The following is a 25,591-nucleotide window of genomic DNA, read 5'->3' on the forward strand; positions in this document are numbered from 1 at the left end:
ATCACCAGAGGGTGTGTTAAGGCACAGACTACTGGGCTCAGGCCCCAGGAGGGCTCAGCAGGTCTGCTTTGGGGGCAGAGAATTGCATTTTAACAAGTTCTTAGGTGATGCTGATGCCAGTGTCTTGGTTTGGAGAACACACTTTGAGAACTCTAACTATAGTTTTCTGATGTGCTAGCATTTTATTTTCATTTAACACTTCGTAGGAAATCACTCAGTAATATTTGTGGGACCAGATTGGCCAGGGTCCAAAGAAGGGTTTGAAAAGGCCTCTGAGTTCTCCTTGGTACCCAGAGCACCTGCATTTGGTTACCAGGACAACCAGTAAGAGCTTGTGGAGACCATGGCGGAGGGCTGCCTGAGCTGTCTCTACTGAGGCGTCCTGGAATCCCCTCCCTGAGTGCATGTGGGGGTGGAGGAGCGTAGCTGGCAGCTAAGCAGCTGGAGATGACTGCTGATGCCCCTGCCCCATCGTATTCACACATGGGCAACAGGATGGAAGAGACGTGGCCCTCACCCTATCTTCAGCTGCCATCAGTGGTCAGTTACTGACCCCTGACCCTCTCCCTGGGCCCTAGCCTGGTCTCAGCTCCTGTGAGGTAGCAGGGGATTGAGTGGTTTAGAACCTCCGCTTGCCCCAGCTGCGCCCAGAGAGGTGAGGAAGATGAAGGCCCACAAAGGATCCCCTAGGAGGAAAAGCAAGGACAGGGCTCAGGCCTGGGCCACTGCCTCCAGCTACTTCATCCCAACAAGGGGAGATGGGCAGCTGAATCTTCTTACCACCTGGAGTGAGTGCTAAGTCACTTGAGTCGTGTCTGACTCTTTACGACTCTGTGGACTATAGCCCACCAGGCTCCTCTGTCCATGGAATTCTCCAGGCAAGAATACTGGAGTTGGTTGCCATGCCCTCCTCCAGGGGATATTCCTAATCTAGAGACTGAACCTGCATCTCCTGTGTCTCTTGCTTTGCAGGTGGATTCTTTACCACTGAACCATTGGGGAAGCCGATTGCTCTAAAGCCTTAACTGTGCCTTCTCCCCGGAGCTCCACCAACAGCTTTCATTTTTCTGAGGGCCTCCGGACCTTCCGTAGCCTCTTTGGGCTTCAAACCAGGGAATCTGGCAACTTTCCTAGAGTCGGAGGCCCTGGGGAATCTTGGGATTCCATTGTCTCCAAACCCCCATCAGGGCAGTGAGGCTTCAGGCTACTTGGAAAGAGAGAGGTACCACTTGACATTCCTGAGCTGCCATGGGGCTACTGTCAAGGCTTTGGGTTGAGGCAGGGGGAGGGGAAGTATACAAAAGGCAAAGGAGGGTCTGACTGGCTGGGGCATTTTTTTTGTGGGGGGGGTGATGTCACATGAGCCACTGCTGGGCTTCTCCACGAGCTGCTTCACGGCCTGTTGGACACACTGAAGTCTCCATCCCCCTGCAGAGCCTCCAGTCACTGTCCTGGAGCCGAGTGATGCTTGTGTAGGCCAGTGGGACTCAGGCAAATCACAGAGGGGCAGCGGTGGCCCAGTCGGGCAAATTTCTGAGAAAAGCTGTGCGTCTCCCAGAAAGAGCAGTCACAAACCCAGGCATTTGTTCTGCAGTGGACCCAAGTCAGAGGTTTGTAATTTGGCTTTGAATTAAAGCTCACTGCAGGCTTCCCATGGAGAAGGTGATGACACCCCACTCCAGTACTCTTGCCTGGAAAATCCCATGGAGAGAGGAGCCTGGTGGGCTGCAGTCCATGGGGTCGCACAGAGTCGGACACGACTGAGACAACTTAGCAGCAGCAGTAGCAGCAGCAGCAGGTTTCCCGTGTGGCTCAGCGGTAAGGAATACACCTGGCGCCTCAGGAGAGGCGGGTTTGATCTCTGGGTCAGGAAGATCCCCTGGAGGAGGAAATGCCAACCGGATTCGAGGATTCTTACCTGGGAAATTCCATAGACAGAGGAGCCTGGTGGGCTACAGCTCACGAGGCTGCAGTCAGACATGACTTGGTGACTGAACACACACACACACAAGCTCACCAAGGTGAACTTGGCTATTAGGCCCTAGACACAATTTCTCGAAGAAGGCGTTGGCACCCCACGCCAGTACTCTTGCCTGGAAAATCCCATGGATGAAGGAGCCTGCTAGGCTGCAGTCCATGGGGTGGCTAAGAGTTGGACACGACTGAGCGACTTCATTTTCATTTTCTCACTTTCATGCATTGGAGAAGGAAATGGCAACCCACTCCAGTGTTCTTGCCTGGAGAATCCCAGGGACGGGGGAGCCTGGTGGGCTGACGTCTGTGGGGTCACACAGAGTCAGACACGACTGAAGTGACTTAGCAGCAGTAGACACAATTTCTCAGTGAAGAGTTATCATTCATTGTGCAAGAGCTATGGCCCTACCAAGCATGAAAGACTCTGGAAGCATCACTATGATGGTTCAGTAGAGCTCCTTAGAATACACCTTAGTGGAAAAAAAAAAAAAAGAGGCTGTACACAAATGGCCAATAGGCATATGAAAAGATGCTCAACATCACTAATCTCAGAGAAATGCATATCAAAACTGTAGTGTGGTACCACCTCATACTGGTCAGAATGGCCATCATTAAAAAGTCTACAAACAACAATTGCCAAAGAGGGTATAGAGAAGAGAAAAGGGAACCCTCTTATACTGTTGGTGGAATGTGTAGCCACTGTGGAAAACAGCGGTGGAGGTTCCTTGGAAAAATAAAAATAGATTTACCATATGATCCAGCAATTCCATTCCTGGGCATATGTCCAGACAAAACTATAATTCAAAAAGATACATGCACCCCTGTGTTGGGAGCAGCACTGTTCACAATAGCCAAGACATGGAAACAATCTGAATGTCTGAATATTACTCAGCCATAGAAAAGAATGAAATAATGCTATTTGCAGTAACATGAATGCAACTAGAGATTATCATACTAAGTCAGTCAGAAGGAATAAGACATCACTTATATGTGGAATGTAAAATAGGACACAAATGAACCTATTTATGAAACAGAAACAAAGTCAGGAACAGAGAGAACAGACTGGTGATTGCCAAGGTGGGGGTGCGGGGGAGAGAGGAGGAATGGGAGTTGGGGATTAGTAGATGCAAACTGGTATGTATAGAATGGATAAACAGCAAGGGAACTATATTCAATATCCTATGATACATCATAATGGAAAAGAATATGAAAAATATATGTATCAATGAGTCACTTTGCTGTACAGCAGTAATTAACACAATACTGGAATTGAACTATACTTCAATTAAAAAGAAAAAAGAAAACATCATGGTGAGATAACACTTCACAGCCATTAGGATGGCTATTATCAAAAAACACCAATGAAGCAAATGTTGGCAAGGATATGGCGATATTGGAACCCTTGTGCCCTGCTGGTGACACTGTAAAATGCTGCCTCTGTTATGGAAGACAGTAGGAAAGTTCCTCAAAAAATGAAAAATAAGAGGGCTTCCCTGGTGGTTCAGGGAATTCGAGGCAGGAGACAAGGGTTTGATCCATGATTTGGGAAGATCCCACGTGTCATGGAGCAACTAAGCCCGTGAGCCACAACTACTGAGCCTGTGCTCTAATGCCCAGGAGCCACAACTACTGAGCCTGTGCTCTAATGCCCAGGAGTCACAACTACTGCGCCCACGTGCTCTAGAACCCTGCGGCAAGTGAAGCCACCACCATGCAAAGTCTGTGCACTGCAGCTAGAGAGCAGCCCCCTCTCTCTGCAACTAGAGGAAAGCCAGTGTAGAAATGAAGACCCAGCACAGCTAAAAATACATAAAACAAAAATAGGACTACTATATCATCGAGCAGTCCCACCTCTGGGTAAATATCCAAAAGAAGTGAAAGCAGGATCTCAAAGAGATATCTGTACCCCAGGGTCATAGCAGCCATTATTTAATCACTAGCCTAGAGGTAGAATCAGCTCAAACCAGCAGTCAACAGAGATAAACAGAGAGATGAAATGTGGTCTCTGCATACAATGGAGCATTGAAGTGAAGTGCTGTCCCACTCTTTGGGACCCCATGGACTGTAGCCTAACAGGCTCCTCCGTCCATGGGATTTTCCAGGCAAGAATACTGGAGTGGGTTGCCATTTCCTTCTCCAGGGGAATTTCCCAACCCAGAGATCTAACCGGGTCTCCTGCATTGTAGGCAGACACTTTACCATTTGAGCTACAAGGGAAGCCCTAATGGAGCATTATTCAGCCTTAAAAAGGATGGAAATCCTGCTCCAGGCTGCTGCAACGCAGGTGAACCTTGAGAACATTATGGTAAAATAAGCCTGTCATCAAGAGACAAAATACTGCCTGATTCCCTGGTGGCTCAGATGGTAAAGTGTCTGCCTACAGTGTGGGAGACCCGGGTTCAATCCCTGAGTCGGGAAGATCCTCTGGAGAAGGAAATGGCAACCCACTCTAGTACTCTTGCCTGGAGAATCCCGTGGATGGAAGAGCCTGCTGCTGCTGCTGCTAAGTCGTTTCAGTCATGTCCGACTCTGTGTGACCCCATAGACAGCAGCCCACCAGGCTCCGCCATCCCTGGGATTCTGCAGGCAAGAACACTGGAGTGGGTTGCCATTTCCTTCTCCAATGCATGAAAGTGAAAAGTGAAAGTGAAGTTGCTCAGTCGTGTCCGACTCTTCGAGACCCCATGGACTGCAGCCTACCAGGCTCCCCGTCCATGGGATTTTCCAGGCAAGAGTACTGGAGTGGGGTGCCATTACCTTCTCCAACAGAAGAGCCTGGTAGGCTACAATTCCTGGGGGTCACAAAGAGTAGGACACAACTGAACGACTAAACTTTCCACTTAGAGAAAATCACTGAGGTAGTTATAGCCTGGTGGTGGCCAGGAGTGAAGGGAGGGGAGTTCTTTAATGGGTTCACGGTTTCAGATATGCGAGATGAAATCGTCCTGGAGATCTGTTTCATGGCAATGTGAACATACTTGACGTTCCTGAACTGTCCAATGAGAAATGGTTAGGATGGTAAATTTTGTGGTTTGTTTGTTTTTTAAACCACAATAAATTTTTAAAAAGGGGGTGGTGGTGCTGCAAAGGTCATTTAGTCCGATATTCCCAACTCAAAACTGAGGCCCAGAGGGGAGTGACTTGCCCAGGTCCTCAGCCCTGGTGAGATCAAACAGGAGAGGCTCGGAAGATGGTAAGATGTGACACACAGTGTGAGGCCAGGGTGGGGCTGGGCTCAGGCTCAATGACTGTAGCTGGTGCTGGCTTTTAAGACGTGGCTGTCTGTGCCAGCGGCACTTAGCAAGACCTGAGCGGCTCATCTAGAAAGTTCACTTGAGAGGAAGAGCTCCTGTGTGGCTGATGTCAGCTAGCCTTCCCCTCCTAACTCCCGAAGCCCTGAGAGCCCCCGCCCCCAGAAGCCTGCAGGTGCAGCTGTCAGGAGGTAAATGTGAGAAACAGACCTAGATTAAAATCCCTGTCTGCCGCCACCTGACCCTAATTCTGCACAACTGAAAAACAGAAGGGCCTAAGGCAGCATCAGGAACTCGGCAGCTGGTGAGAGGAAAGCTTCTAGGAGGCTGGCTGACGCCGTCGGCTCTGGGACAGGGCTCATTTATTCCTAATCTGGGGCTGCTTTTTCCTGTGCGACCTCTTGGTGCCTCAGTCAATTCATCTGCAAAATGGGGAGAAACAGTACCTCACAGGGGTACCCTGAGCATTAAGTGAATTTGTTCATGCTGTCGACTAAACGGAAAAGGAAATGGCAACCAACTCCAATGTTCTTGCCTGGGGAATCCCGTGGACAGGGGAGCCTGGTGGGCTGCTGTCCATGGGGTTGCACAGAGTCAGACACGACTGAAGCGACTTAGTAGCAGCACCAGCAGTCGACTAAAAAATACAGTCAGAACCTGAAAGTAGAGTTATTTGGTGGGAATGCTTAGGACTCCAAGCCAGGGAGACGGCATCTCAGTAGCTCCGAGAAAACTGCCTCCAAGGAGGCAGGAGTGGAAGTCGGGTTATATTCAAATTTGCAACAAAGGGTACAAGCAGTCTGAACATTAAAAATCAGGTAACAAGTTAAGGTGGAGAAGGAAATGGCAACCCACTCCATATTCTTGCCTGGAGAATCCCAGGGACAGAGGAGCCTTGGTGGGCTGCCCTCTATGGGGTCGCACAGAGTCGGACACGACTGAAGCGACTTAGCAGCAGCAGCAGCATCAAGCTAAGGAATTTAGCATTCTATGTATGAAAGTGAAAGTGAAGTCGCTCAGTCGTGTCCGACTCTGCGACCCCGTGGACTGTAGCCTAACAGGCTCCTCCATCCATGGGATTCTCCAGGCAAGAATACTGGAGTGGGTTGCCATTTCCTTCTCCAGGAGATCTTCCCAACCCAGGGATTGAACCCGGGTCTCCCGCATTGTGTGCTTTACCACTTTACCGTCTGAGCCACCAGGGAAGGGGGTCACTGAATTCATTCCTTTCGTATACACTCAGCTCTCTGGGGCCAATCCTGTTTGCTTGTTCACCTCGCTTTTTGTATTCCCCCAGCTCCTCAGCAGTCACCATGAGAGGTGGCAGCAACCGCTGGATCGCATCCCCGTTCACATTTGGAGGTCAGAAATCACTGGTGGCTGTGACATTTCTTGTTTATTAATATGGCAAGAGGTGTTTTCATTTCACAATGTAAAGGCCTCGGAATCCACCCCAGGACATAATAGCGCTCATAAATACTGAGATATTGAGGCCACAGTGTGTGAGTCACATGTGCCTCCAGGTATCTTAGCATACTGCTGGCTGACCTCGCCTCATCTGGGCGTGACACCAGGAAATGCTATCGCAGGCGCAGGCAGAGCAAGTCTGGGGTGGGGAATCTCTGCCAGGGCTCTGAAGTGTTGCCTGGTGTCTCCTTGATGGTGGCTACGGCTGGGCCAGGAGCACAGAAACTCGGGGCAGGGATGGCGTGGCTCCAGGGCCCAGATGTCCATCCTCCTTAGTCCTCCAGCTGACCCAGGATTGACCCAGGACACAGAGAAACTGTAGGCAGGAGAGGACATAGGTGACTCCATGTAATGTGTCCTTCCCTGACACCCTCCATCGCCCTCCTCCCGTCACTTCCTCCATCTGCCATGCTGGATGCTCTCCATGCATTATTTTTATTACAAGCCTCCCCATGAGAGTCTCAGCTCCAACAAGCTACCCCCAGCACCAGGAACTGTCTGCGCATGAGTTGCCCAGTGTTTGTTGAGTGAATAAATGACCGTCTACGACAGGAGGTTTAGCTGGTGAACATCCCAGGGGGGCTGGGGAGACAGAAGGTATTCAAATCACAAGTGGAATGGAGAGGAGGGTCTGTGGCGGTGGAAGAATCTGGGAGGCAGAAGAGCAAGAGGGAAAAGGCTACTGGCTGGAACGAGTGATAAAGTGGGGGGCCTTGACCTACCAGCTGAGGTAGGCCCCAAGGTCTCAGAGAAGTCCCCTCGAGGGATCACCAGCCTCAGTAAATACTGACCCAGAAGCTTTCATGCCCCCTGCCAAAGAAGGACACCCACTGGCCTTGGCCCATATCTCTACGAGTAGGGAGGGGACTGGGCACCAAGACACCTCTCAAAGCCCACCTTGGGGCCTCAGAGGCCCGGGCCACCCCCACTTTCTTCTACCTCTGACTACTACTGTCCTTTAACCAGGGCAGGGAAAACCAGAGTGACCACAGTCCCTGCTGTGCTGCTGGCAGACATCACCAATCAATCCTGCCTCCGTCCCACGTGCGCCAGGAAGGCCTTGATGCCTTGACTCTGAGTTCCAGACTTCCACGTGATACCGGGCAGGGGGACCTCGAGGGGATCTGCCCAGGATTTCTGGGGAGGCCGGGACAGATTCCCCTGTTCTCCTGACAGCAGACCCCTCCTCACAGGGAGGGGGAGCTGGGCTCACCCTCCCCCCGCCCCAATAACCCACGGGCCCACGGAACACTGGGGAGGACTTCGGGGGGTGCTGCCTTCAGCAATCCCTTCAGGATTTGGGTTTAATCCCAAGCACGAGGGCGGGCAAGGAAAGGATTTTGTTTCATTCCTTCAGATGCCCAAGGCTTGGCCCAAGCCCCAGGGCGCAGGAGTGAAGGCGCGTGGCTGCCCAGCCTCTACCAACAAAGCCATCCTTTATTAAATAGATCGTGCTACATTCCATTCAGAGGAGGAAATCGGACGTGGTGAGGGATGTGTCCAGGTTGGCTCCCCAGCACCATGTGTGCGGGGTGAGAAGGGGCCCGGGTCCTGCCCACCCCACCCCAGGCCTGCGTGCAGGGCTGGGTGATCTCAGCCCCCATTGTCTGAATGGCCAGGCACAGCTGAAAACAGGCCTGGGCATCCTGTGGCCCATTTGTGTTTGACTCTGGGAGGACAGTGCCCCCATCCTCCCAGCAGGGGTGGGCTCAGCCGGCAGGGAGGGAGGGGGACGAGGGCCCCGATCCATCTCAGGCAGATACAGGATGGAGTGGAAGACAGCCGGGGAGGCCCTGCTCGCCTCTCCTAACTCTGCTGCCCTGTGGGCACCTGGGAGGGCAGGTCCACTAGGCCTTCGTTGGGGAGGCCATCTGGGAATGGGGTGAAGTATGGCCACTAGGGGGTGCTGGTGCCCAGGGCTTGAGAACTGGAAGGGTGAGGAAGATACCCTGGAGATGGGCCAGCAAGGCACCAGCAGGCAACAGCTCCTGGGATAGCAAGGGGGTGCTGGCTGCCCCAGGGGTCCTCTGCCAAGGGCTGAGCCCCTTTGTAATGGCTCCCAGCTACTTGGTCTTTGGTGCTTTCTTGAAAGTCTCCTGGTGGCTGTAGTACTACTGAGGAGGCGAGGAGGTCACCTCCTGAGGTCCTATCCAGGGTTGGACATTTGGTGCCGGCTCAGTGCTGCCTCCGAGGCCTGGCCATTTGTTCCTCCATTCAACTTCTGGCTCAGGGCTGGCTCCAGGACCCCTTCTGTCAGTCTGTCCTGGGGCGGATGTTGTCTCCAGCTCAGAGCCGCCCTCTGGGCCTGGGCCATGCCCTAGGCCTCGTGGGGGAAGAAGCCGAGCTTGGCCAGTGACATCTCCTTCCGCAGCCTGGTGATCTCCCAGAACATGGGCTCCGCTGTAGGTAAAGAGAGAAGGTGGACAGCTCAGTGACCCCAGGGTCACCTCAGGCAGATGGCCTGGCCCTTCCCCCTGGTTTTGGGTACAGCAGCTGGCAGGCACCTCTAGGACTCCCCAGTCCTTCGGGACAGATGACCTCTGTGAGTGGCCGGACCTCTTAGAGGCTCCTCTCTGAGGTCCTGCAAACTGTTGAGTGCTGATCACCTGGGAGCCTTGAAGGTGACAACGGTCACTTTCATAGCCTGACACGGACATGCACGCACACGCAGTCACACACTCAGACAGGCTGCAAGTGCTCTCCAGCCACCCTGAGCAGGGTCCATCCCCTGGCCTGGCAGAATGGGGGCAGGGGACACAGCAGGTAGGCAGAGGACTTGTCAGGCAAGGGTGGGGGAGGGTCTACAGAGGGAGGTGGGCGAGCCCTTGTTCAGCCACCACTTGGAGGCCACGCAGCGGGGAGCTGATTCACAGGGGAGGCCCCACCGTGTAGGGTCTCGGAAGCCAGGCCAGTAACAGGGATGCTGTTCGTTCAGGCCCCTGGGGTTGGGAAAGGTTTTTGCCCAAGACAAAGCAGCAGGATCCAGGTATGCAGGAGCCTCCTGCTGGTTTTCCTGGTGAAGCAACTCCCAGGAGGCTCCTTCCGCTCTTCCTCTCTCCACAGGGCGTAGCAACAGACGCTCCGAGGAGCCCTTTGCTAATTCACAGCCTTCCCCTCTCCCTGAGTCCTCCCCACGAGGCAGCAAAGTGCTGGGGTTGGCCCCGGCCACCGCTGACCCGCCCCACCCCGCGCCGCCGCTCCCGGGCGCCATCCCAATCGGCCACTAGGGGGCGCTCACCGTCCTGCCGCACCAGGCCTTGCTGGATGTAGCGGATGTAAGTGAAGAAGTTGCACACGGCCGTGATCTGTGGGCAGAACGGACAGGGTGTGAACCTCTCGGTCCCCGCCACAAAAGCCAGGAAAGATCGGAGACCACACTGGGAAGTCCCACGTCCTGGCAGAGTCAGATTACCGCTGGGCTCTAACGTTACAGTTAACAGGAGCAACACTATTATTCCTAATAAAAAACGATGCCGGCAACTAATCAACTACGCAGATCCGAAGAGGCCGACGTGCCTACCATTCCCATTCCACACGTCGGGGGAGTGGAGACTGCGAGAACGACCCGACAACAACTGCGGAGGCTACGGAGCTAAGAAGCGGCTGAAATGGAAGATGAAACCCCGGCAGGCTGCCAAGAATCCAGGCTCCCTTGAGGGGCTTGCTAGGTCTGGATGCTGGAGGCCCCGGGGCATCCAGTCCTTAGGAGGTGCCGTGAGTGATGCCAGGAAAGATGAGGAATCAGAAGCTGCCCACCTGGCTGCCCTGGATCCCGGCCTGAGACCCCTAGCTTTGCCATGCTAGGCCCTCTGTGGGGCACTGGGGACCCTGGGCTGGCTCAGATCTGATCCTGGTCACAAAGACTCAAACCCTGGAGAGAGTGCTGTTGGTGCCTAGCCCAGGCCCCTCCCCCAGGGTGGGGTTCCACCTCCCCACAGCTGAGGGTGCTGGCTGCTAATACCCCCCTGCACCACAGTACCCTCTCAAACCTGGGCCAATGACTGGCGTGTGGAGTATAAAAAGCCACGCCCTTGCCTCAGAGTAGAACCCACTCTGGGCTGCAGAGCAATGAAGGCAGACTCCAGCGGAGGCCTCACCTTTGCCTGTCCCTGCTTCTGCCTCCCTCCCTCACCTCCTGAGAATTGCACACACTCTCCATCTTGGGCTCTGCTTTTAGGGAACCCAACCTAAGACAGGGTGGAAGACAGCTGGCAGTTGTTCTCACAACCAGCTCTTCTGAATATCCAATGCTTTGGGGGAGGGACATCAAGTCGGGGCAGGGGGTGCCCACTGCCTGGGGAGTGGAGAAAGTTGTGGGAGGGGTGATGCTCCTGCTGGACCCTCAAACAGACAAGAGCCCTTGCCAAGAGGACAGAGTGGGTGCTCTGGGTTGGGGGCCCTGGCAAAGGCAGGGAGGTGGGAGAGAGGCCAGGTCAGGGGATTTAACCCAGGGTGGCCAAGGCGCCGCCTGGGAGGGCTGTACAGGATGGGGTGGGGCGGGCCAGAGAAGCTCGAATCCCAGGCCATGGAGTTGCCTTGTGGCCAGTGGGCTCCACCAGTGGACTCCTGAGTAGGGAGGGGAGGAGAGCAGTGGTCCTCTCTCCCCAGGACCGTGATTTGGGGACAGAATTCTCTTCTTCCTATGGATTCCACACTCCTTGGTCTCCTCAGGGTGGGGACCACATCCTAAAACTTCACACCCATCTCCTCTCCCACTCCAGCTCTGGCCAACACAGCAGACACACAGGCCTGGAAGAACCAATGTTCTAGATGTAATCTTGTAGGCCTGGGAGCGTCTGGTATGGATCTCCTGGTTGGGATCAGAAAGAACAAAGAGGAGACTTCCCTGATGGTCCAGTGGTTAAGACTTAGTGTGTCCACTGCAGGGGGCGTGGGTCCATCCCTGGTTGGGGAACTAAGATCCTGCAAGCCATGGGGTGTGGCCAAGAAAGCACAAAGGGAGTCCATGGCCACTGAACAAGACTCTGGACACAGATGCAGAGGGTGAAGGCTGCAGCAGAAAGAGACTGGGTCCAGGATGGGGAGACCTGAGGTCTAGGCTGAGTGACCCAGGATGCACCCCTTTTCCTTTCTAAGGTCCAAGCTTCCTCTCTGCACTGGGAGCTCAGCTCGCTGCTGGGAGGATTCACCAGGACACCCATGCTGGGCTGCCTGGCAGAGGCATCAGGACCAGATGAGCTGCCCTGGTGGTCAGCCTGCTGCCCGATGATGGCAAACAGCCCACTTTAGTCCCGTGAGGCACCTCTAGAAGGTCAAGGGGAGGAGACGGCTGCTCCAAGAGGGCCTTCCACACTGTGTCACCTTCACACCAAGCTTCAGCATTTTCCACACTTTTGTTCTTCCCAGTCTTCCTCACTGTCTGGGGTCCACCCATCCCACCCTCATCCCAGCTCAGTGACCTCATCCTGGGTCACCTGGCAGGTGAGGGCAGAAGCTGGGATTCCTGGAGGCCCCTCGGTGCCCATGGCTGACTGTCAGACAAGCCTCAGAACCTTCTTTCTCCAAAGCCTGGGGCTAGAGCAGGGGTCAGGAGCATGGAACTTTCACCTGAACCCTAGTGTCACTAGAGTGATTAATCACACTAATCACACTCCCTTGATTAGGTTACATTGAATGACAGAGGTGATGGGTATCATTCCCATGATTACTTTTCAACAAGCAAGAAAACAGGTACCTCAGTCCTTCAACCACAAGGAACTGGCTTTTGCCAACAGCATATGAACTCAGAAGAAGGCCTGGATCTCTAGAAAGGATGCAGCTGCAGCTGACACTCTGCCTGCAACCCATGAGACCCTGAGCAGAAGACCCTAAGCTTGCCTGGACTCCTGACCCAGGGAGTCTGTGAGATAATAAACAGATACTCCACTGAGTTTATGGTAACTTGTTACACAGCAGCAGCAAACAAACGCACCTGGCTTGACTGTGTGGCCCAAGTCAGTCTCCGCACCTCTCTGAGCCTGTGCCCTGATCTGTAGATTGTAGGTTGTGCAGCCTGGGATTCCGAGTCCCAGCCCAGGGAGCCCCTAAGGAACCCGGTTACTCTCCCACTGGATGACTCACCCTGGCCCGGGAGGACGGTGAGATGTAGTAGTGGCTCTCAGAGTCCCCAAGCCGGATTCGGTGACGACAGGCGCAGGCCAGCCCACTCAGGGCACATGTACTGGGAAAAAGCAGAGGGGGGCCGTGGGGATGGCTGGGGCTCGCCCACCCAGTCCACGTAGGGAAGCAGCAGCGGCCAGAGAAGGCATAGGGAGAGGCGGGCAGACAGACATCAGAGTGGAGACTGGCATTCTCTCCCCTAGCCCCAGCTTCCCAAGGAGCCTGGAACTCAGCCGGCGGTGGTGGTGGTGTGTGGGGGGGGGGCAGTCCCAGAAGTCCCCGGATGAGACTTTTAAGCCAAGTTGGACCCCATCTCTGACCCCCTCACCTCACCCCTGTTGGACAGGAGGGCTTAGTCAACCGCAGGCCAGGTATACCAAAGCTCCATCCTCTGCAGCCCCTAAAAATGCGCACTCTCCTTCTTTCTTGGAACCCTGAGACCCAGTCGCCCCTTCTTCCAACTAAGCAGGAGTCTTCTCTCTCCTCCACTTAGGTCACCAAGTCCTAGGTCCTGCCAGTAGGACCTTTGACCTGGATGCCTTCACTCATTCCAACAGCTCTCTGCCTCATCTCTACCCTTCTTCTCCATGTGACAGCCAAGGGCTACTCCCCAAACCCACATCTAGCCCCCTACCATTCCCTACTGCCCAGGAAATAGTTATGGAGAATCCAAGTAAAGGGAGGTTAAATAGGCTCCTTGGCTGCAGGACTTAGCAGAACCTTTGCTGCCTCCAGGATCCGAACAGGGAATCCTCTTTTCAGGCAATGTTAATTGATGATCTGTGAAATGCTGACTTTAGTGGGTTAAAGCCCAAACCTCATTGAGGTCCTTCACACACTAGCCCCATAGGTACTCTGTGGCCTGAGCCCCGACTCTGTGACTATCCACCCAATGGTGTTTTCCATTAATATTCCGGCTTCTCATACCTTTACTCATTCTGTTACCTCTGTCTCAAAGGCCCTTCCCTGCTTGCATGCGTACATGCTTAGCGCTCAGTTATATCTGACTCTTTACATATATATCTGACCCTGTAGCCTGCCAGGCTCCTCAGTCCACAGGATTCTCCAGGCAAGAATACTGGAGTGGGTAACCATCTCTTTCTCCTGGGGATCTTCCTGACCCAGGGATTGAATTCACATCTCCTGCATTGCAGGCAGATTCTTTAACCCCCTTGAGTCATAGGGGAAGCTCGCTTCCCTGCTTAGCAAACTTATTCATCCTTCAAAATGCGGCTCAAGTGTTCCCTTCCGTGACAAGCCTCCCACTGTGGGCCTCCCTCACAGGCTCCAGTGCCTGCCCTCGCTCCACGCTGGCAGCTTAGCTCTGACGCTGCCCCTGCCCAGTGCCAGCTAAGAAGCAAGGAGGACCAGATCCCAGGGCCCTTAGGTCATTGTCAGGAGGTAGTGTCAACAAATGACATCACTTACGTGTCAATCGGGGCCCGGAACCCACTGCGGGAGAGAGGGAGTGGAGAGGGAAGCACGTCAGGCCAGCCAGGAGGGGGGACCCCAGCTCCAGGACTAGAGGCAGCATCTCGGCCACAGATGCCTCCTTGCCCTGCGTGGGGGCAGCCGCTGTCCCTCTCTGGTCAGGTGGCCCTGCCCATCCTGGGGTCCCCCTGCAGGACCCAGCAGGCAGCCCTGAGGTTCAGCCCTCCCGGCCACCCCCTTGATGGCAGCCCAAAGCTACATGGGCCTTTCCCAGGGGGCAGGAAGGGTGCAGGGCGCTAAGCTTACTTGGTGTGACCACAGTCGACGGCGGCCACCTTCACCGCGGGCAGGGTTTGTGAAGCCACGGGCTCGATGGTGAGCGTGTTGTCCTCCACGGCAGCCCGGACCAGGGCCGAGAGCTGCAGCGGAGTGGGGAGGTGGAAGGAGGAGATGAGGGGCTGGCCTCTGGCCACGGGGCCGGGCCCTCCAGCAGGCCGCCCTCTGCCCGCCTCACCTCCTGCATGGTGAAGTCCAGGCAGGGGCCCACATCCTCCCGGTACACCCTTTCCAGGAACGGGGAGGTCTTGTCCAAGGTGGGCGATTCCCTCCAGGCCTGGAACTCTGCAAACAGGGTCGTGTCCACCTGTGGGGGCAGGGAGAGCCGGGTGGGGGGTCAGGGCACTGAGGGGGTGGCCAGCGTGGCAGAGACAGGCAGGGCCCAAGTCGGTGGGGAGCCAGGGAGGATGAAGCCCAGGGCCTGCTGGGCCTGAGGCCGTGCAGGGGAGCCAAATCCTAGAGAACTCTTCTCTTCATTTTGCACTGCAGAATTGAGATTCAAACTCCCAAGTTTCACTTCCGGGTGTGTCTTTAGTTTCCTGGCACTAGAGAATTAGATGGGGGCCCAGGGTCTTGGGCTTCCCTTGTGGCTCATCTGGTAAAGAATCCGCCCACACTGCAGGAGACCTGGGTTCGATCCCTGGGTTGGGAAGATCCCCCTGGAGAAGGGAAAGGCTACCCACTCCAGTGATTCTGGCCTGGAGAATTCCATGGGCTGTATAGCCCATGGGGTTGCAAAAAGTCAGGCATGACTGAGCGACTTTCACTCACTCTGGGGTCTCAACCCGAAGACCCTCGCTGCCTCTTTGAGGAGGGACAGTTGAAGAGTGACCCTGCAGGTACACACCAGTACACGTGGGGACCAGCTGGGACCCATGGCTCACACAGGTGTGTGCACACAGAAGGGAACACGTACAACTTGCCGGCTGCCCCGGGGCACATGCAGAGTGAGACGCTGGGAGGGGGTGGGGAGGGGGGTGGCCCCTCTCCAGAGCCATTACCTGTCGGGAAAAGGAGAGGGAAGTAGCAGAGGTGAGGCCCACGGGCAGCTCCCCAGGCGGGAGCTGCCAGGCCGGCTCGTAGGTGAGGTGAGCCGCCTTGCTGGGGACCACGCAGAGGAGCAGGGAGAGGAGGGGAGGCAGCCCCGGCTGGGCCGGCAAGACAGACAGACAGACGGATGCACAGAGAAAGACAGAGGAAGGAGACGTTAGAGGCCAGTCGGCAGCTGAGAGCTCAGAAGTGGGTGGAGAGGCTTGGCCTGGGCCTCCTCCCTGGAGGCCTGGGGCAGGACGGAGCTGGGGCCACCTGGGCCTCAGAGACCCCAGGAACCCGAATCCCACTACAGTCCTCGTGGGCATGCAGGGCGTTCGCTGGGTGCAGCCCTGAGCTGAGCTCCTGTGGCCCCAGGAATCCGCATTTACACAAGGAGACTAAGGTGCTGACAGGGCCCTGCTTGCCCAAGACCCACAACCAAGGACATCACAGCCGCTGTCCCACCTGGACAGAGACCCCCTGTGCCCTCCTGAGGGTCAGACACCTCATACCACAGGGAACTCACTTGGCGCTCACAACCAGAGGACACAGAGGCCCAGAGAGGGCAGGACAGGCTCCTGGTCCCACGGTGGGGGGCAGGTGGGTCCCCACTGGGCACTGCTGTCTGCCTGACAGGGGGCGCTGGCTCCCTTTACCGCGACCACTGCCTGACCAACGCCCCTCACCTCTTTGCCCTCCCTGTCCGGGGTGAGGATGTGCCCCGCAACAGGGCACACTGCGGGGCAGAGGGCGCTGCTGGTGCTCTTATGGCGCAAGTGGCCTTTGCGGGGTCCGGCCTTGGTGGGGCTGAGCAGCTGTGGGTGGAGCTCGCGGTTGGGAGAGGCTGGTGTTGACGTGATGACCAGTGTCTTCAAGGCTGTCACCTCTGCCTGCAGCATGTCAATCTGGCCAGGATGAGATGGCCATAATGTTAGTCCAAGGCTGACGCCATCCCAGCTGCCCTACCCCAGCTCAGAACTGTGACCAGCACCTAACCCCACCAGTGACCCTTGGAACAGCCTCTGAGGTAGGGGCTGAGATACCCATTTTACAGATAGGGAAAGTAAAGTGAAAGTGTTAGTTGCTCAGTTGTATCTGATTCTTCCCGTCCCCATGGACTGTAGCCCGCCAGGCTCCCCTGTCCATGAAATTCTCCAGGCAAGAATACTGGAGTGGGTTGCCATTTCCTTCTCCAGGGCATCTTCCCGACCCAGGGACTGAACCCAGGTCTTCTGCATTACAGGCAGATTCTTTACCATCGGAGCCACCACAGATGGGGAAACTGAGGTTCAAAGAGGAGATACAGCCTGGCGAAGGTCATCCTCGAAACCAGGACTCTTGAGGTGCACGGGTCTGGGAGTCAGCTGGGCCTCCCACTGAGGGGTCCCCAGGAGTCAGAAACAAGCCTGGCCATCACACTTTTGCAGACGGGCAAACAGGTTCCAAGGGATAAAGCTACTTGTCCAGGCTCAAACAGCCAGACTGATGTTGCTGATGTTGCTGCTGTGTAAAGGGGGTATGGGAGGAGGGAAAAGAAATTACAGGCTAACAGGATCTTCCCAGCCCCTGAGAAGCCTCCAGCAAGTCTCTGTGGTCCACTGGAAGCTCACCTAGAGGCCCAGATCGCTGGGCTCCCATACCAGTTGGCACATTTCAGCAGGATTGTCTCAGACCTCTGCCCTCCCTACTGGGCCTCTGTCGGCCCATCCCTGCCGGCCCTCCAGGCCACGCCAGGGTCCGATTAGGTCTCGAAGGCCAGCGCTTGCAGGGCTGGGAGGTGGGCAGGGGGTCCGGGCTGATGAGGGCCTCACCTTGCCCCGGGCCTCCTTCAGTTGCTTTTCTGACGCTGCCTGCTTCATGTTGGCTTCTCGCACCATCTTGTGGGCTTCCTGGGAAGACGGCAGGCTCTGCGTGAGTTGGGGGGCACAATGGACGCCCAGCAGACCCATTCCCCACTGTGCCCTGGGCCCGCACCTCGAACAGACTGGCTGTCAGCTCCTCCAGCTCCTGCTCCAGCTGTTCCCGCACCTTGGACAGCCGCTCACACTCCTCATCCTTGAGCTTCAGCTCCTGGGGAAACGAGGCGCCGTGCCCAGGGGGCATCTCACACAGGCCTAGAGGCCCGAGCTTGCTTCCTCTTTGAACCCTAGCTGTAGGTTCATTAGAGCTTGGGACTGGTTTTCAGGGATGTCAAGACTTATAAAAGTCATTTAAAAGTCACAGGAACTGCCCTGCCCTCACACTCAGCACAGGCGTGGCATGCAGGTGGCCTTGACAGGAGGGTGACATCTCTGGGTGTTGGGTGAGAGCCCGCGGCTCCCAGGCCAGCCCCTTGTCTCCCCCACCCCACCCCCACCTTGTGTCTCGCCCCGCCCTCAGTGCCCACCTTCTGGGCTTTGTGCAGCTCCTCCTTCAGGAACTCCGAGCCCTTCTCTCGGATCTCCATGGAAGAGCTGCGCAGGCGTGACACGTCCAGCTGGGTGGCTGCAGGGCCCTCCTCGCCTTGGGCCTCCTCCCCTGCAGGGGTCTCTGGTAGGCCTCCCAGGGACTCCCTGTGGCTTTTGCAGGGGCCCACGCTCTTCCAGGGTACGGGGACAGCTTCAAGGGGTGGCGGGTGGCCCTCGTCTGGGTGAGGCTGGCTGCAAGGCAAAGAGCAGATACAGGGTTGGGTCCTGAGGCCTGGAGAACTGAGCCCAGGGACCAGCCATGGGCAATGCACCTGCAACCCTGGGCCTCAGTCTCCCCATCTGTAAAATGGGCCATCATTGGGGTTGTCACAAGGGCAGAATGACCAAGCATAGGGTCTCCTGGGGACAAGGACAGGACTCATTCACCTTTATCAACCACCCCCTCCAGCCCAGGATCACATAAGTGCTCAGCACACAGCAAGTACTTGTTTGCCCAGCAGACACTATAAATGCCTCCATGCTGACAGCCTGAGTTTCTCCTACAAAACTGGGCCAATCCCAACGGCCCCACCTCAAGGGCACTGAATGCATCAGTTCAGTTCAGTCGCTCAGTCGTGTCTGACTCTTTGCGACCCCATGGAAGACAGCATGCCAGGCCTCCCTGTCCATCACCAACTCTCAGAGCTTGCTCAAACTTGTGTCCATCAAGTCGGTGATGCCATCCAACCACCTCATCCTCTGTCGTCCCCTTCTCCTCCTGCCTTCAATCTTTCCCAGCATCAGGGTCTTTTCCAATGAGTCAGTTCTTCGCATCAGGTGGCCAAAGTATTGGAGTTTCAGTTTCAGCATCAGTCCTTCCAATGAATATTCAGGACTGATTTCCTTCAGGATGGACTGGCTGGATCTCCTTGAGTCTCCAAGGGACACTCTGAATGGATCCGCCTCAGCACACAAGACCTTGAAGTGGGAACTGCCTTCGTTGCTAGCTCTCATACAATTTTTATGCAGATTCAGTCTCATTTAGGGTGGATCATAGAGGAAGGATCCAGCCAGGGTAGGCAGGACCAAGACAGGAAGATTGTGCAAACAGCCTGAGAACAGCAGCCCTGCTTCCTGCCTTCTGGATGGTGTAGAGGGCACTCCCAGCTCTCTGCTTGGTCTGCCTTGTGAACTCAGGCAAACAGCCCCCTCCCTCTGCTTGCACCCACCCCCGCCCTCAGGACCCTCCTCTCTCTGAAGCTGAAGACCCTAGAGGCAGTGGGAGGTGGGGGCCACCGGCCTCTGACCCCGGCAGCCCCCTTCCCCTGCCTTCCACGCTGCCCCTTCGCAGAAGACCCTGAGGACGGAGGGAAGGAGAGGCCCCGACACTGGCGGTTTATGCCAAGACAGCACCTCTGGGCTTGCTCACTCAGCACAAGCCGGCGGCGCCTGAGCCAGCAGCTTCTGAGTGGCCCTGACAGGGCTGAGGGTGGGGGGCTGGGCTGCTGATAGCAGTGGGGAAGTGCAGGGGAAGGAGGCCAAGAGGGGCCCACACAGGAGAGAGGAAGGCCCAGGGGTCATAAAATTCAGGACTGCAGAGAAGTAAGGCGAGGCTGGGGTCTGTCCCCTGGACCCTGGGACAGTCACTAGGCAGCCCCCGAGCTTCAGTTTCCCCTTAGGAACACCAGGCACCCAGGGATCCTAGCAATGAGCCTGTTCCCATCCCTCCACATGGCCTCCTCCAGCTGCCCAGCCTGGCCTGCCATATGCTGGAACTGGCTCTGAGGTTCCTGGCTCCGGGTCCTGCCTTCTAGGGACAGGGGGCTTTGATGAATAAAGTGGGAATGCACACCCGCCACTCCATCAACAGTGTTTATGCCAGATGGGGTCTCTCCTAGTACCCTTGTGTGTGTGTGGGGGGTCCTCATTGGCAAGGGGGTCCAGGAAGCTTAAAAGGGCTGTGGCAGTGCTATGGAGGCCCCAGGCCGGGAGCTGCACCCAGGGGACTTATCAGGGGGTGCTCCGCCCATGTTATCTCATTTAAAACTCTCGATAGCATTCATTGTATTGTCCCCATTCTACAGTTGTGGGACGGACGCTCAGAGAGGTGATGGGACTTGCCCAGGGTCACACAGCTAGTTGGGGGCACTGGTGGGACACACAGCTAGGTCTTCAGCCCAGGCCCAAAGCTGTCCAGCCACAGCGGACAGGAGGGTGGGGAGTGGGTGGCAGAAACACACATCTGCTTGGGCATCAAGGGCCACTGGGCCCCCAGGCAGCCAGGAGACTCCACCTTGGCTGTGACAAAGAGAGCTGACCCATTTTTCACCCAAACTGCCTCCCAGAAGGGAGTCCAGGACTGGGGGAGCTGTGGCTGAATGCACAGGCTAGTTGGGCATGGCCGGGTCCACGCCAGGCTCCGACCAGGGGTCCACACGAGCCCCTGGGAAAGTCACTGAAGTTCTTTCAACCTGCTTCCTTGCCTGTGGGATGGGGTTAAAACCTGCAGGGGGCTCACCGAGAATCTAGTGAAGAAGTCACTGGCCATGTCCCCAGGGAAATAGTGGGGCTGTCTGCACCCACATTAGTCGTGCACCCCACCATCCTCACCATCCCTGCCCAGGCTGTGTCCTGCACCTGAAACCCCAGACCTTGAGGATGCACCCATGGGGGAAGCCTGGAGACCTGGGGCCCAGCCCCACTTCCTCGGTTGAGAGGATGGCCATAATCACTCAGGCTTGGTGGGGACCCCACCTTAGGGCCGCCCACTGCAATAGAATGAGCAAGAACGATAGGCCAAGGGCAGGGGGTGACTTGTAGAGACAGCACAGGGCACAGGGCATGATCTCAGGTCTCAAGACACTTAGCCCCACAGCAAGGATCACCCTGCCACGCCCATACCCCCCGCCTAGGGGACAAAGAGAAGGAAATGGCAACCCACTCCAGTATTCTTGCCTGGGAAACCCCATGGACAGAGGAGCCTGGTGGGCTATAACCCACAGGGTCACAGAGTCGGAAACAACTGAGAATGGACAATGGAGATGGAGGGGACACAGGCCACCAGCCTCTCCCACGAGGCCTGAACTTCATCCACCAGTGTGGTCTGGGTCTCTGGCCATGGGCTGGGGGTGTATCCAGAAGCCCCCCTCCCCCAGCATTTTCCTAAAGGGCTCACTTGGCCTGCTTCTGGGGGGATGGGCCCCTATTTTGCAGCCAGAGGAAAGAGTGTCTCAGGGAGGCCTGAGACAGAGCATCTGTATACCCACCCCACTCTCCCCAGTGGAAAAGCCCACGAGTAAATCTTCATGGCAGAAAGCATGGGGATAGCAGGACCACGCCATGATCACCAACTTCCCTGTGCCTGGGCCAGGGGTGCAGGAGCAGGAGGAGAAGGGGGTCCACCCTGCCTTGGAGTCTGCAGACCCTCCCCCTCACACTTGGGGCCAGAGGCCAGCTCCTGTGATTCAAAGTTCAGATGAAGGAGGGACCCCAAGTCCCTTGGGTCTACCCAAGCCAGAATCCGCCATCATCCATACACTTCAGCACGGGAAGGCCAAAAACTTGGGTGCGAGCCCCTGTGGGGTGGGGAGCTCACTCCTTGGACGGCACGGGTTACCACTTAAGTCCTTTTGCCCTGCCTCTCTGCCCCCAGTCCAGGTCCACGGCCTTCTCCTCAAACCTTCTCAGCCCCCATTCCTGCAGAAACAGAGTTCAGTGTCCAGGACATGCCGCAAGGGCCACTGGGAAGGGATCTGCTCTGGGGAGAGGGAGATAATGAGTCAAGGTCAGGGGTAGGTGGGGGCGGCCAACATCCCCCATCCCCAACCCAGCTTCGCAGCCTAGAGCCTGGGGAGTTCATACAGGAAAGGCCCTGCTGGGTCACTTCCCCAGGAAGCATACAGGCAGTGGGGGCGGGAAGGTAGAGAGCAGTAACTGCAATCCTCAGCCCCCAGGCCACCCCTAGGCGGGCCAGCAGGGCTTTCATCCCCAACCAGAAAAAAAAATGGCCAAATGAGGAGCAACCCTAGAGGCTATGGTCCCCAGTCACCCAGCAAGCCCCACCGGGCCAGCCTGCCATGCAGTCCTTCTGCCCTCCCCCTCTCTGCCCACCAGTGCCCAGGTCACCTCTGTGAGTTAAAGACTAACAGGGCACAATGGGTTCATTTAAACAAGCAGGGGAGGAGCCAGCAAGGCAAGTGCTGAAAACCAGGGGAGGGAGAGAGTTGGGACCCTTGCCTTCTGCCTGGGACCACCAAGCCCAGGATCTAGGGTGGCTGCAGCATCTCTGGTCTGCAGCAATCCCGACCCAGGGAACAGCGGCCCGGTTAGGAAGCACGCTCTGAGGACACTAAGGCTGACAGCCAAGTGACTCCCGTCAGGGGCTCAGGGGGCCCCAGGAAAGGTCTCATGTACTGGCCAAGTCTTCAGCTCCAGACCCAGATCAGATTCCCAAGCTCCTGCTCATGTCCACGCCAGCCCACTACTCCGTGTCTCCACGTGTGAACTTACGATGCTGCCACGGCGAGAGGCTCTCCCCAGTTCAGGTGAACGACGAGGTACCCGAGGTTCAGAGAGGGACGGCGAGCTGGCTGAACACACACAGCAAGGAAGTGGCAACGGGGGAACTGAACCCAGAGCCCAGGCACCAATGCGTCATGTGAACTGTCACCCAGAAGAGTCAGGACGGGAGGAAAGGGGATGAATGGTGGTTTCGGAGAAGTGAGGCAGGATGCAGACGGGGTTTTGAGGAAGTTGGAGCCAGTGCCCGAGTGGTGCTGGGGATGGTGGTAGTGGTAGGGGGTTCCACCCAAGGCTGCTGTTCTAGCCAGGCAGGCTGCAGGCTAAGAGGGGACATGCAGAGGGGGACACAGAGAGACGAAAGACTTCTGGGGGGTGGGGAGGAAATCAGTGGCGGCCCAGGGGCTGGAAAGGGGGACCACAAAAGTTAACAGTAATTAATATAATTAAACACCAAGGATGAGGTGAATGACAACAGTAGTGCCCAGGACAGGAATGAGGAACTGGGAGGGGGTCTTTCAGGGAAGGAAAGGGGGTTGCTGAGGCATTTGGGAAGTGGTGGCTGAGGGGAGGCACCAGCCCAGAGGAAGCAGCTGCAGCCCTGAGCCTGGATGAGGGGATGAGTGGCAGAGGAGCTGAGGGCCAGGACCGGAGGGCTGCAGAAGAATCGAGAACACAGTGTCACAGATGGGAACAGAGGAATGCGGAGAACTGAGGCAAGCGGGACCCCTGGGGTAGGAGAAGGTGGGCCCGGACCACTCTGGGAAGGGGGAAGCAGGTGTGTACCTGGTAGGGAGCAGGAGGGAGGAGGAGGGCAGGGGCAGCTTTGGGATGGTCAGCAGGGAGCTCCGAACACCGGAGGCAGGTAGGCCAGGCCAAGCCTCTCCCAGCCACAGCTCTAGGACTGCCTGCCCAGCCCAGCCTGGATGTCTCCATTGGGAGCCGGCAAAGGCCTGAGAGGATGGAGGGCTCCCTCGACGACTGGGGCAGAGCAGGGCACACAGCACGTGCCGCACACTTGCCTGTCTGGTCCTAAAGGAAACGGATACCCCAAGACCTCAAAGACACGATGCATATATATATGAGCACCTATTATGTGCCGGGCACGCCACCAGCCCGCCCTCACGCAATCGGCACAGATTCTGGCAGCAACATCACCACACCCCCTTCTCATCACAGCTGAATTCATTTTGCTTCCCTTCCCCCACCCTGTTGGGCACAAATCCCGTGCAGATGTGAGGACAGTCTAGGACAAGCAGGACTCTCTTGAGCATCTGAGCCCCACAGACTGGTGTGGGCTGATTAACGGCAGGAAAGCTATCTCCACCTGTTGAGGGGGGAGGTAGGTAAATCATGGAGGGCTTCCAGGAGGAGGTGACAGAGACGGTTGTACCCTTTCCACCTGCTCTCGACCCTGGATCCCCTAGGCCATCCAGGCTTACTCCTGGATCCCCTGATGCCATTTCAGAGCCCAGAGCTCCCTGTGACACCTTAAAGCAGGACCTCACAGATCCAATCCCCTTAGGGTAGCCAAGCCCCAGAGCAGTTAGGTGACTTTCTCAAGATCACACAGCCCATCTATAGGCCTGCAGCAAAGACACGGTCCCCCATCCCTGGGAGGCTGGGGTGGTCTCTCCCATTCCTGGGCAGTGCATCAGAGCCTGTCCTCCCCCAGGGATGGGTATGATTACCCCCATCTGGCAGATGGGGAAACTGAGGGGCTACACCCACGTGGCCACTTAGTGGCAGGAAACTAGCCCAGAACCCTAACTCTGGCCTCTGATGACCAAGTCTCAAGTGCCTAGCGCTGTGTCAGCAGCAGAAGTACCCCAGTCACCATCCTCACCCCATCACCTCGGAGCTGGCTAGGCATCCAAGACTATGGGCATGGGACTCTTGGGGGAGGGGGACAGCAGCTGTTTCAGGGGAGCCACCTCTGAGTTCTGAGTTCAGGGCCCACACTCAAGGAGTCCTAAGGAAGAGGGTCCACTCGAGCTCCTGTAGAGTCCTGTCACTGCCACCCACCCTGGGGGAGCGGTCCTGGGTCCAGGGCCAAGAAGGTGAACTGGCACCATGACGTGGCCATTAACAGAGCAGTCACCCAAGACACGCACCTCAGTTGTCTTCAAGATTGGGGAAACCAAGCCCCAGAGACATCAGTGGCTTAGCCAGGGTCATCGACTCCTCACCACCACCCGCCCCCCTCTAGGAGGAAGGATCCCAGGTAGGTACTTGCCCAGAATTGTCACAGCGGCTCAATCAGTTACCTGGACAAGCATGGTCCGAGCAGTACCCCTCTCCACTGCTGCTGGGGTCTGTGATCTCCCAGGACAGCAGGCCCCCAGTGGGTGCTGGTAGCTTGGCTCCTGATCCTTCAGTCCTTGCCTCCAATGCCCGAGTGAAGGGTCCATGAGAAGACAGTGCTCACGGTGACCCCCAAACTCTGCCTCTCGATCCCCAAATGCCTCATTCTGTCTCATGCTTTCCGTCTGCATCTATGAAGCACCTAGTATGTGCTCTGCACCCAGCTAAGCCCTGGGGAATCCAAGTGAGCCACGCTGAGCATCAAGTGAGGATCAGCTGGAAAAGCCTGGTCCATCCAGAGGGTCCTGGGACTCTGATTCTGTCTTTAAAATGAGTATCCATCTACTGAGAGGTCCCAGACTTGTTCGGCAGGCCCAGCCTGGATGCCTGCAGGAAAGGACACACTCTGGGCCTGGATCAGTCCCACCACACAACCTAGAGGCTCAGAGAAGTGAAGCCATATGCTCAGGATCACACAACAACTCGGTGGCTGCGTGTGCCTGGGTGTAGCCAACGCAAGGGGTCACGAGCTCCCTCCACCCAAGCTCTTCAAACATGGTTAAACCCCGGCAGGATCACTGTAACCTCTCTAGCTGTCACCAGCCCACCTCAACCTCCTTCTCCCTAAGCTCAGTCTCCTTCCCCCAGGGCACAATTCCAAAAGAATCCACGCTCTGCCTAACTCTCTCCCTTTAAGAGTTCTCACGCCTCTCTACACCTCATCCCTACTGGGAGCCCATCCTCTCGGAGCCCCTTGCTGGAAATGACTCC

The 25,591-nt window shown here is 56.4% G+C and overlaps 1 protein-coding gene across 15 annotated transcripts in view; it reads right to left on the reverse strand.

Annotated features, from left to right (window-relative positions):
- Positions 1-8,111: 8,111 nt before the first annotated feature.
- RAB3IL1 (RAB3A interacting protein like 1) overlaps positions 8,112-25,591 on the reverse strand; it is a 47,761-nt gene continuing 30,281 nt past the window's right edge. For 3 of the 15 annotated variants that reach the window (XM_061406624.1, XM_061406623.1, XM_061406611.1), the window contains 13 exons: positions 17,998-18,250; positions 17,586-17,681; positions 17,423-17,500; positions 16,298-16,516; positions 15,581-15,727; positions 14,758-14,886; positions 14,550-14,662; positions 14,241-14,264; positions 13,141-13,212; positions 12,774-12,873; positions 9,931-9,997; positions 9,197-9,336; positions 8,112-9,092 (listed from right to left, as the gene is read on the reverse strand). In XM_061406624.1, coding sequence (XP_061262608.1) covers positions 8,979-9,092; positions 9,197-9,336; positions 9,931-9,997; positions 12,774-12,873; positions 13,141-13,212; positions 14,241-14,264; positions 14,550-14,662; positions 14,758-14,886; positions 15,581-15,727; positions 16,298-16,516; positions 17,423-17,500; positions 17,586-17,681; positions 17,998-18,250 — 1,552 coding nt within the window. In that variant the 3' untranslated portion in view covers positions 8,112-8,978. The remainder of the gene's footprint in view (positions 9,093-9,196; positions 9,337-9,930; positions 9,998-12,773; positions 12,874-13,140; positions 13,213-14,240; positions 14,265-14,549; positions 14,663-14,757; positions 14,887-15,580; positions 15,728-16,297; positions 16,517-17,422; positions 17,501-17,585; positions 17,682-17,997; positions 18,251-25,591) is intronic. The other 12 variants (XM_061406625.1, XM_061406621.1, XM_061406627.1 and 9 more) reach the window with 10 other exon arrangements.

The sequence above is a fragment of the Bos javanicus genome, chromosome 29 (genome assembly GCF_032452875.1).
Source record: "Bos javanicus breed banteng chromosome 29, ARS-OSU_banteng_1.0, whole genome shotgun sequence".
In the NCBI taxonomy this organism is placed as follows: Eukaryota; Metazoa; Chordata; class Mammalia; order Artiodactyla; family Bovidae; genus Bos; species Bos javanicus.